The sequence below is a fragment of the Lagenorhynchus albirostris genome, chromosome 12 (assembly GCF_949774975.1).
Source record: "Lagenorhynchus albirostris chromosome 12, mLagAlb1.1, whole genome shotgun sequence".
Classification (NCBI taxonomy): domain Eukaryota; kingdom Metazoa; phylum Chordata; class Mammalia; order Artiodactyla; family Delphinidae; genus Lagenorhynchus; species Lagenorhynchus albirostris.
The window spans coordinates 20137239-20149835 of NC_083106.1; the positions used below are offsets into that span (position 1 = coordinate 20137239).

The window sequence follows — 12597 nt, forward strand, 5'->3', positions numbered from 1 at the left end:
ATCTGACCAATACTCATTCATCTTTTATCATCTTAGCTTGGATATGATCTCCACAAAATCTTCCACGGTTATCACCCAAAGCCAGGTAGGTGCCCTACCTTTATGTCCCCATGGATACCTCTTTGTTATAATTGTTTATCTACTTGTCTCACCTACAATAAGCTCTTTGGGTTAGAAGCATTTTCATGCTCTTTACTGTATTCCTAGCTCTTAAAATGGTGCCTGGCATAAAATGAGAGTCTGGTAAAAACCTATTAAGTGAATGAATAAAAGCATGAATGAATGAAATATCTCAGATTAGTATTTCTTAAAATGTGTTTGTTGAAATTCTCTACAGAGTAAGCATTGCTTGGCCTTAGACATTCGTAATTCACATAATTAGTGTAAAATCTATGTGAAGTCCTGTGATAAAGGAAGGTTTGGCTCTATCTAACATCGTGCTCCCAAAGTGACCACCATACCCTATTCTACACAATCCCCATTGACATCCTCTGTGTTAAATAAATACATGTGCTCTGACTGAATATGCACACGCTGAGTCTGGCATGTTTGACACGGGGCCAACAAGTCTGGAAAGCAGCACAGGGAGAGAGAGTAGCAGATGAAGTCAGAGAGATCATAGGAAGTCAGAACATGATGAACCTAATAGTCACAGTGAGGACTTCGGCCTTTACTCTGAAAATGATGGATACCATTAGTGGGCTTTGTTCAGGGGAGTTACTTAAACTGAGTTATGGGGGGTTTTGGGTTTTTTTTTTTTGCGGTACGCGGGCCTCTCACTGTTGTGGCCTCTCCCGTTGCGGAGTACAGGCTCCAGACGCGCAGGCCCAGCAGCCATGGCTCACAGGCCCAGCCGCTCCGCGGCACATGGGATCTTCCCAGACCGGGGCACGAACCTGCGTCCCCTGCATCAGCAGGCGGACTCCCAACCACTGTGCCACCAGGGAAGCCCCTGAGTTATGTTTTAACAAATACTTTGGCTGCTTTCTTGAGAAGAGACTGACAAAGGGAAAAGGAGGAAACAGGAAGAGTAGTAGGAATCATACAACAAGAGATGACGGTGGCTTGAAACAACTTAGTGGCCACGGGGTAGTGAGAAATGGTCAAATTTTTGAAATTTCGCAAACCTAAGAAAAGCTGAAAGAATTGCCCAAGGAACACCCATGTGCCCCTCAATATGTACAATTGTTAAAATTTTGCTGTATTTGCCTTATCATGTATCTAGTCATCTAGCCATCCATTCAAACCGTCCATCAAAGAGACAGGTATTTTGAAGGAGAAGCTGATGATAGTGACTCCAAGGTTTACGTGTTTGTTTGTTTTTAATTGAGATATAATTCACATGTCATAAGACTGAGTCCAGGGTTTTTGGCATAAAACACAACAAGGATGTAATTACCAGTAACTGAGGTGGGAGGAGTATACTAAGGCACAGGAGGGAGGTGGAGATCAGGAGTTTGACTTTGTATGTTAGTCTGAGATACCTATTAGACACTGAAGTGGAGATGCTGAGCAGGCAGCTGTGATGAAGTCTAGATAATGAGAGCGTCCAGGCCAGAGATACAGATGTGCGAGTCATCAGTAACAGTAACTCATCAAGACGGTAAGTCTCAAGCAGAGAGGCTAGATCAATAAAGCACCTAAACCATTAGATATAGAATGAGTGCTATCATTTTAAAAGGATAGAGAGGGAGGAAAATGACTAATATGGGACCTAGCCAAACCAGGGCAGAAACATATCCATTCAAACACACTCTGTTATGGTATGTACCCAAGCCAAAATATATAGAAATCTATTACTTTATCTACCTCTGTTTCAACTGCAAAAAAAGTAACAGTATGAGAGAAAGGACTTTATCTTAGTCATATTTGTAGCCACATACCATTACATCCCACGTGGAACCTAGTAAATACGTGTTGAATGAATAAAATCATTAAAAATAAATCTACGTATGTGAAAAGTCACATGCAACATCACAAAGTTATTTTAATGCTTTCATTTTCAGAGTATAATTATTAGCACTTTATTGCCTAATTCTAATATATACTCATTATTTAATATAGTATATAATGTATAAATCTCCTAGGCCAAAAAAATTCCATGTAAAATAAGTATTCTTTGAGAACATATGCTTCCATCCATGACAGATGAAAAAAATATAATTATCAATATTAGTAAGCATTAATAAAATGTGCCCATATTTGGGTATACTTAAAAGTAAAACAGTTGCCTGGGTCCACTTCTTTAACAACAAAACCAGTAAACATGAGGAAGGCGTCGCAGTAATTCTTAACACACACCTTATTCCATGTCGAATTTACAGTTCTCAAGCTTTCTGAAATTTTTTCTCTTTCATGTAAACTCAGACTTTTATCTGAAAGCATTTCTAATTCAGTTCTATTCAGCCATTTGAGTTTTTCAGCTTGATCATCCATCTCTTGGATTAAGTCCTGAAGGAGTCAGAAGAGGGGGATGGTTAAAAGGTTGTCATACCAGGAAAAGATCAAGAACTGTATTAGGAATCTCTTTGGGAAATACAGCAAGTTCCCTACATATGAACCTTCAAGTTGTGAACTTTCAAAGATGCCAACATGCGTGCCAGCCCCTGTATGCCAGCTGTTGTACTGTACTACTGTACTTTTCAAGGTACTGTACTACTGTACTTTTCAAGGTACTGTACTACTGTACTTTTCAAGGTACTGTACTACTGTACTTTTCAAGGTACTGTACTACTGTACTTTTCAAGGTACTGTACTATAAAGATTAAAAATGTTTTATTTTTTGTGTTTGTTTTTTATGTACATATTATCTGTGTGAAAAATATTATAAACCTATTTCAGTACAATATTATATAGCCAATTGTGTTAGTTGGGTACCTAGGCTAACTTTGTTGGACTTACAAACAAATTGGACTTACAAATGAGCTCTCGGAACAGAACTCCTTCGTATGTCAGCAACTTATTGTACTCCTATAAATGTGGACCTTTAATTTCTTAAATGGAAATAAACTTCTAAGAGGCCTGAACTTATCTTGACAAACTGTAACTAATTTGGGAATGACCTCCCACCTTCAGTGTGCATTGTGTGTACATGAACTACTACCCCTGACCCCCTGTCTCTTAACAGGGTCATATTTACATACATATTTACATCGACATATTTACATCGACATATTTACATACATATTTACATCGACAACTTAACATTCTGTTCTTTGCTAATAAAATTATATCTATTCTAATGAAAGGCAAAAAAACCCCCAGAAACAACAGGAGCATTTTATGCATGCCTCTCTATCTTATCTCTACCTACCCCAATATACTGTCCCATCCCCTGTGACTGCCCCCAAATTGTTTACAAAAGGCATATTCCAAGAAAACTATTGAAATTTTTAGATAAGACAGGAGCAAGTTTGTTAGATATTTGTCACATTTTGAAAAGAAAACTTAATAATTGTTTGCCATGTATTTTTCATCAGTATTAAAAGTTTCTTTCCCACAATACCTCAGTCATACTCCTTTAGAAAAAAATCTCTTATCAGATTAGTGGGTATCCTTTTAGGTATACTTTGTTGCACACAGATGTGTGTATCCACACTCACACACAATTTCTTTTTGTTTAGTAAAAATGTGAGCACATTATGCTTATTGTTCTACTACAAGTACTTTAATTCTTAGCACAAAAATATAAAATTTGTGGATATAAAAATGTATGGATATTTGGGTATATTAACATATCTATATATTTTTATGTATTTCTATATGTTGTATATCTATACAACTATAAACAATTCTTGTTGGTTGCAGATCAACAAAGAAAATTTGATTAATACAACCGTGATGCTAAGTCCATAGTAAGCTGCAGTGAGTTACTCTCAACTCACTTTGAGTCTTCTTGTAGGACTCAGTTTTATAGATAGTAATCAGTAATTATCTTCTAAGTCCAAAAGCAAAAACCTATACTTCCCAGCATTATTATATTCTAAAATGATGACGTCTGTTTAAAATATTCCAAAAACCTTTGGTCCAATACTGAGACCACATGACTTATTATTTTTATGTGTGGGAAGCCTTACCACTGCAAGAATAAAATGACAGCTGCTCTTTAAAATTAAAATTAAAAAAAAAAAAGATATTCCTCTTTAAAGTTCACCACATTTACCACAAAGGACAAAGTTTCTTCCCCTTTTCTTCTTCAGTCATGCAGTATCTTATTTGCAGTGAAAATATTCATGCATCAAAAAGCACTGGCAAATATAGAGACAAATAAACCACTTACTGTTAATTCTTGCAGGTTTTCTTCCAGCTCAGTGGTTGATCTTTTTTGCACAGCATTCTCGGCCTTTGTTAACCAACAGATAATCTCATCTAGTCTTTTTCTATAATCCATCACCTGCTTACTTTCTCCTTTTAACCTAAAAGATTATATTATTGAAAAATACTGAGAAAAAATATCCAGTTAACTAGAACATTATATATTTGCATTAGATATTCTGACTAAATATGTCATACGCACAAAATAATTATTTTAATATGTATTATTTTAATATGTATTCATAAATGAGTGTTAATAGTAATACATATGTTCCGCAATACCAAAGATTATTTGCAAACATAAGAATAAGATTTCTTCCTTCATTAAATTAAAAAACATTAAAACTAAATAATGTTGTCTTCTCTCATAGTGAAAACCTATATAGAAATTTAATACAAAGGACTTCTTTTAAGCTAGATACCACTGTACAACATAATGAAGGTTTTAAAAAGAAAACATGAAAAATGTCTTTATCTAAAATAATTAAGGAAAAATACATAATTCTTTATGAGTACTCCATGGAGATAGAAAAGTATCATTATATAACATATTATTCACATTAGGTTGCAACTATTACTCTACTTTATTCATAGGAAAGAAAGAACAAGAACAAGGCAAGATACTGAGAATGGGAAATTTTTACAAATTTTCTTTTCTTTTACAAGAAAGACAAGAAAAAACAAATTTGATTAGCTCATTAAAATAAGTATTATATTTGAATAAAGCACTAAGTTCTAAAAAAAAATCTAGAAAAAACAAAGTCAAAGTTTTAAAGGCTATAAGGAAATAAATAGTCATATGACTATAAAAAAAACTGCCTCAATTACATCTTTTTAATGTTATAAGAATAACATTTATAATTATATAAACCATCTGTCAAAAGATGAGAATATGACTAGAACTCATATGACAAACAAGATTATGTATTTTTAAGAAAGAGTTTGAAAGCTATTTAGAGCTTGGTGGTGGTATCATTTTTATAGCTGCTGCTATTAGCTGCTGGTTTAAAAATAGAAAGCAATTTTTTAAATGAATTACATTATGTCATCCCCAATAAGAATTTACATTTTTTATGGCTATGACTTTTTCTTTTTAATCACAAATAAACTATTTTAATGTTTAAAAAACTGATAAGGGAAAGGGGGGAGGAATAAATTAGGAGTTTGGGATTAACATATACACAATACTATATACAAAATAGATAACCAACAAGGACCTATTGTATAGCACAGGGAACTATGCTCAATATTTTGTAATAACCTATAAGGGAAAAGAATCTATTGATAAAAAAGAATATATATATATATATATATAAACTGAATCACTTTGTGGCACACCTGAGACTCACACAATACATTATAAATAAACTATTCTTCAATTAAAAAAAAATTAATGACAATCACTACAAAAACACAAGCTTTCATTTTTAAGTATCCATCAGGAGAGAACACTGCTTCAAGATTTAAAAAAATAAATAAATAAAGCAATAGTACAAATTGCTTAGACTATCAGTACCAAAACAGGTAATTTACCCTCTGTATGGAAGAGTCTTTAAATAACAACTTTGGAAACAACTCAAATACTACTATAGACGTTGTGTTTCAAAAAAAAAAGTTGTAATTTAAATTTCCAATGTTTCATAATCATGACTAATTTAGTATTTTGAAAATATATCTATGAAGAAAACTAACATTACCAAGTAATTTCAATAAGACATATTTGAGTCACACAAAATTTTCATCTGCAAACTAGCTAAATATAATCTACATTTTAAATGTTATCACTAAGTAAAAACAAGTTATAAATTCATGTTCAAACAGTAGGTAACAATTGCTCATTAAGGAATAACACCATAAGTTGCTGAACTGTGTAAATATTTAATGACTGGCACTCAAAACAAAAATAAATTGAGCTGTGTGTTGTTTCTCAGTGACTGATAACAGTACACATAATAAGCCCATAAAATTGCAAGGTGGCCCCAATTTGAGATAAATTACAACCTGAAGTAAAGTTAAACATGAATTTATGAAAACAAATATTGTTTTAGTTAAGATGCTGGAAAAGAGATTCATTATTCTTTTCTCTTCCAAAAATTGAGCAAAACATGTATTAGCTTCACCTTGTTAGTCCCAGGAGCAATAATTACCACATTCCACAGAGAGCCATTTGAAATTGATCAGGGGAATTCCTGCAGTTATTGTTAATACTATGCCAGCAGGTACATCTTTTTCCTTAAGACCTGAGAGATAGATCATTTTCAAGCTAGAAGGGCTCTCCCTGCCGACTCACGCACATAAATCGTATGGGACCTCAGCTTCCAATCCTGCCCCGGGTCCCCTGAAGCCTCCTCACCATCCAACCTTCACAGATTTCTTACCTGGCCAGACTATTTAATGCCTCCCACCTTGTCTGTTCTGTGCCTTTTCCCTACAAGACCATCCGTAAGGGGAATTTATGGAAATTTGCTGTAAATCCTTCAAAACCAGCTTCAGGATCCCTCCCCTGCGATGCCTCAATTCCACAATCCATCACCCCTGTGTCTGTGACAACACTCTATCTTCTTAATAATGTGTCATTTAATCACATCAGATCATTTTTTCCTTTAAACATTTTCTTCATCTTAGTCTCTCTGAGTTCCTTAGTCGTTCGTGTTTACTACGAATAGTCAGAGAATAATACTTTTTACAAACACCGTCTCATTTAGTCTTCATGACACTCCTCTAAGAAGATATCCTAGTTTTCATTCACAGGGGAGGAAACTTGGCCAGCGAACTCTGAGGTCTTCCCAAGTTTTACAGGCGAAGTATTTAAGAGCATAAGTTAGCACTGTCACTAATTTTCTGTGAGACCCTAGACAAGTTACTTAACCTCTCCTCTCTGAGCCTCAGTTTCCAAAGCTGTACAATGGGTCTAAACAGTCCCCTCAGAGAGTAGTTGTGACGATTAAATGAGGCCAAATCCTGTCTCTTCCACGTGGCAACCTCTCAACCAAGACACACAAACTATGATTTGACTCCTACCAAAACACACAAAATAACAGATGATGTTATTTTATAAAAAGCAGCCATAAGCCAAATATTCAAAGTTCAGTATTTTATGTCATACTATATACTTGATAAAGTATTAGATTAGCCTTTAACATAACAATAGCTTATCACTAAAATAATACATCATCTACAGAGTTAAAATTAGCAGGAAAAAAATTACCTGGGACTTTTTAACCCAAAACTATCATTAACCCGCTCCCCCCAAAAAAGGCCATTAATGAGATGAAATGTATTAAGTAGGACTCATCCATTAAAAATTGATTGTCTCAAAACATAACTTCAAATAACTGTACAGTAATATATAAAATAATATGTGTAATGTTGAGTACTATATTCACTGGTAATCAAACGTGTTTGTAATCAGAAGACACCCTAATAAAATCTGGGGCATTGTAACATAATCTGACATAAAAATGCACAATAATACATTATATTTATTATGTCACATAAATGAGGAACTGTACTATGTACTCAGCACTGACACATAAGGATACAGGACACCCTTAGACACCAAGAACTACCGAGTGAGAGGGATTACTCATGAAGACCCGGAGGCCTAGTCAGGAAACGAGTGAGGGAGAGGCCTGACCCTGAATCCAGATCTTCAGACTGGGAGTCCACAGTGTTCCTCCACCTACTTCAAGTTTCTGCCACATAGTCGCCATGTCATAATAAACAGGAAAAAGAGAAATAAAGATTTTTTTGACATGCATGATATCTGAGTAGAAAAGTAAGACTACAGACAGCCTAAAGACACAGAAAGAGACAATGTCCTAAAAATACAGAACACGGACATTGGAGGTCTTAAATGTCAATGAAACTCCTATTGTATTAACATCAGACAATAAAAGAACCTGGAACTCATTGGGTCGTATCTCAAAAGGCTCTGCCCAAATACCTTCACCCCGTGCCCTCGAATTATCACGGCTAAATCACCTTGGCCGCCGATCCTTCACTTCTGCAGCGATCGCACCCCAGCGTTGGTTTAAACCTGCCAGCTTGTCCTTCAAGAAGCTTCCATCTGTTGGGGAGAGTTTCTGTACAATCCCATCCCCAGTTCTGTTTAGTGCTGCAAAACTGGGCTGGTGGCTGCCGATGCCCTCCTCGAGCTCCTGTGACAGAGAACAACTCAAGATTAACTCCACTTCTAAACTAAACTGTTCTGAGGTAATGAATCCACCCAGGAACCATTGGTGTGGTGTCAATTTAAGTGTTAGAGAAACAAAGGCCTGGAAGGATATTTTACATATATGAAAAAGGCATTTTTAACACTTCAATTACATTTCATTGAACACATTAAATGAAATCTATTTTGAAATCTAACCCACTCTCATGAATGTCATCAGGCAAAATAGAGTGGAAGAGGACAGCCTAATAACATAAATCACTGCTGTTTACATTGACGCATAAGCATCAATCATGTTTGATTGAAGTGAATTGCCTATCTTCTATACACGTGCTGGAAAGTGTCTCTTAAAAAAATTTTAAACCCTCTACCCCTATATATCATTACGTCCTACCATATATAAGTAACCCTCAATGTGCATTTTACTGAGACATTGCTTCACTGGTCTGTAAATTTTTAAGCAATGGATTAAGAAAGGATATTTTAAAGTCAAATTTAAGCACTTCTCTATAACTCTAAAAATAAGAAAAAATGCATTAACATATTTATGAGAAAAATAAAAGCATTTTCTAACTCCTCAGAAGCCTTCTACATAAAATATATTTTAAAAATTTAATAAAAGAGAAAATATTTTCAACAATGGTAAATTGAAATGTTGCTTGCTTTCAACCATTATTTTTAACGACCCATTATTATCAGCAGAACTGATTTAGCTATTGTGTTATATTTTCCCAAGACTGAATTAGACTTACATGAGCAGCTGTCCTGATATAGCTCAAGAATAATTTACTTTTATCACAATGATCAATGATACAAAGAAACATAAGATGCCTAAGTGTTTAAGTATAGAAAATAGAGGTGAGGTATGCAGATATCGTTCTGGCCTTCATGCAGTCTTGAGTACAAAATTTTACAAGTGTTATTCTAAACATAAAATTTTAAAAATAAAATTGTTTTTCACATATTCCACTAAAGAGTATTTTTTTATTTAAATTTCTTTAAAATCCTAATTAAAAATTGAAATAACCATTTTTCTTAAACCTTTAAAACTGGAAACTAGAACTGGAACAAAAATTACAGATTGTCTATATACTCCCGAAAAATTAATATAGTGAGCCCCTACTTTCGAAATCTGTCTTAAATGGCGTATACTAAATAAATATGCCACCTTTTTTAGCAGATCCTCATCCTCTGACAGAAAGCACTCACCTGCTGATGTATCCTGGCTTTCTCTAAGTCCAGGCCACCATCTGGAGCAAAAGTATCAGCCAGCAACTCTTCAGCTTCCGTTATCCACTGTGTGAGGTCATTGAGGTCACAATGGAACTGTCTCCATTCTTCCACAGCCCTATCAAAATAACTAGAGGACAACAAACAAAATAAAATAGGTTTCCCAACTTTCCAGGACCGTCTAGAAGCAATTTTCTAAAATGAAAATTCAAACCTCATTTAAACTGAAAGCCTCAAAATGAGTGAATTCACAGCTCACTGCTCTTTAAGACCAGTTTCCGTAGTGGATTACAGTTAATGATTCCTCTTAGAGAAACATGCATCATACCAAGAGCAAAGCAATCTGCATACACCACCCCGCCCCCATATTCATGCACACATACACATACACTAGGCAGCGTTTTAACTGAAAAGACAGCCTTCTCTGGCTTGGAAAATCAAGATAGATTAGCTGCAGGCACGTTAACCCACCCAACTTTAAACACTTAACATTTCAAACACCATGAAGTGTAAAATATGATTAATTACTCTATTCTCTTAGGAAAAAAATAGCGTGTTTTACTTCCAGAACACTTAGTTCCCAGCTAGAACAAAACCCAAAAGGCCAAAATACTTCAAAATTTCCTTGCAGTATACTGTTGGTGGGAATGTAAATTGGTACAGCCTCTATGCAGAACAGTATGGAGGGTCCTTAAAAAACTAAAAATAGAACTACCATACGACCCAGCAATCCCACTACTGGGTATATACCCTGAGAAAACCATAATTCAAAAAGAGTCATGTACCACTATGTTCATTGCAGCTCTATTTACAATAACCAGGACATGGAAGCAACCTAAGTGTCCATTGACAGGTGAATGGATAAAGAAGATGTGGCACATATATACAATGGAATATTACTCAGCCATAAAAAATTGAGTTATTTGTAGTGAGGTGGATGGACCTAGAGTCTGTCACACACAGTGAAGTAAGTCAGAAAGAGAAAAATACCACATGCTAACACATATACATGGAATCTAAAAAAAAAAAAAAAAAGTTCTGAAGAACCTAGGGGCAGGACAGGAATAAAGACACAGACGTAGAGAATGGACTTGAGGATACGGGGAGGGGGAAGGGTAAGCTGGGACGAAGTGAGAGAGTGGCACTGACATACATACACTACCAAATGTAAAATAGCTAGCTAGTGGGAAGCAGCCGCATAGCACAGGGAGATCAGCTTGGTGCTTTGTGACCACCTAGAGGGGTGGGATAGGGAGGGTGGGAGGGAGGGAGACGCAAGAGGGAAGGGATATGGGGATATATGTATATGTATAGCTGATTCACTTTGTTATAAAACAGAAACTAACACACCGTTGTAAAGCAATTTTATTCCAATAAAGATGTTAAAAAAAAATTTCCTTGCAGTCTATTATCTCTGTGTTATGGACTGAATTGCATCCCCCCTAATTCATATGTTGAAGCCCTAACCCCCAACATGACTATATTGGAGACAGGGTGTTTAGGGAGGTAATTAAGGTTAAATGAGGTCAGGTGGGTCATTAATCCCATAGGACTGCTGTCCTAATAAGAAGGAGAGACACCAGAGATATCTCTATGTCTGCCTCTTTCTCCCTCTCTGTCTCTCTCTGTCTCTCTCTCTCTTTGCAAGAGCACAGAGGAAAGGCCATGTAAGGTAAGGATACAGTGAGAAGGTGGCCATCTGCAAGCCAGTAAGAGAAGCCTCACTGAAAACTAACTCTTCTGGTACCAGCCTCCAGAACTGACAGAAAATAAACGTCTGTTGTTTAAGCCACCTTGTCTGTGGTATCTTATTATGGTTGCCCTAGCAGACTAACATACTCTGTGCAGGGACTAATCCAGTGTGACCCATTGACCTGAACACAGCACAGGATGGGAGTGTCTGCAAAGCTCAGGTTAGGCAATGAAACAAAGACTATCAAGACTTCTATTCAAACATAACTCCTTTAGAAATGAGATAAAGCCAAACTCCAGTGCTTGTCATATTTGGAACATATAAGTGTAAAAAAGAAAAGCTCTGTTGGATTGGGATCCTAAAGAATTTCCCTTTGCCTCTTTGTTTAGAGTAGTGGTACCAGGAGAAGTTTAGAAGAGATCTCTGAAATTTTAATGGTTCTACTAAAATGTTTATATAATAAAAAGGTAATATTATTATTTTAAAAAATAATAAAATGGTCCCTGACATCGCTAACTCCTAAATAATCTTTATGTTTCCTTCTTCCATGAAAATCACTGAATAAAAATTCCATTAATATTTGTTGAGTGCCCACAGGGAAGCAATGTTCTATTGGGCATAATGAAAATAAGAGCACTTCAAACAAAACACTAAGAGAATATATTAAGACAATCTTCATTAGTCGGCACTCAATAAATATTCATTAAATGAATGGTTCACGGATAGATAGGTATAGGTATACATAGGTAGGTGGATGGGTGAAGTCTTCTATGATGAAACTGAGTTTTAAACACTTTTTAAATGATGGAAAAAGAATGATTAAATTAAGAAGGAAAACTATTCCTGGTAAAAGATGGAATTCTGAGTAAGAATCAGAAAGCTAGGAAGGTAAAGAAGTAAAGGAAATTTTAATCAAGTTTATGTGAAATGAGTGAAGAAAACTTGTTTTTGAGCAGTATGTATAAGGTATTAGAAATTAGGCCAACTGGAGAACACTGTTAAAAAGCTTCTAAGGTCAAGATAAGAAGTCTGAACTTTGTCCACACAGCAGTTAGAGGCACAAAGAAGATACAGAGGATAAATATCTGGGAAGACATTCTTAGGAGAGAAGATACACAAAGATCCAAGGATCTAAGATGAGAAGGAAGAAATAACTGGCTTATTTCTCCACTGTTCCACTGTTCGT

The 12597-nt window shown here is 35.5% G+C and overlaps 1 protein-coding gene across 1 annotated transcript in view; it reads right to left on the reverse strand.

Moving 5' to 3' along the window:
• The window catches only part of UTRN (utrophin), a 499864-nt gene that overhangs the window by 270250 nt on the left and 217017 nt on the right, over positions 1-12597 (reverse strand). Inside the window, exons 43-46 of the mRNA XM_060168281.1 lie at positions 9698-9848; positions 8299-8474; positions 4280-4415; positions 2302-2451 (exon numbers count right to left, since the gene is read on the reverse strand). Of these exons, the coding sequence (XP_060024264.1) occupies positions 2302-2451; positions 4280-4415; positions 8299-8474; positions 9698-9848 (613 nt within the window). The remainder of the gene's footprint in view (positions 1-2301; positions 2452-4279; positions 4416-8298; positions 8475-9697; positions 9849-12597) is intronic.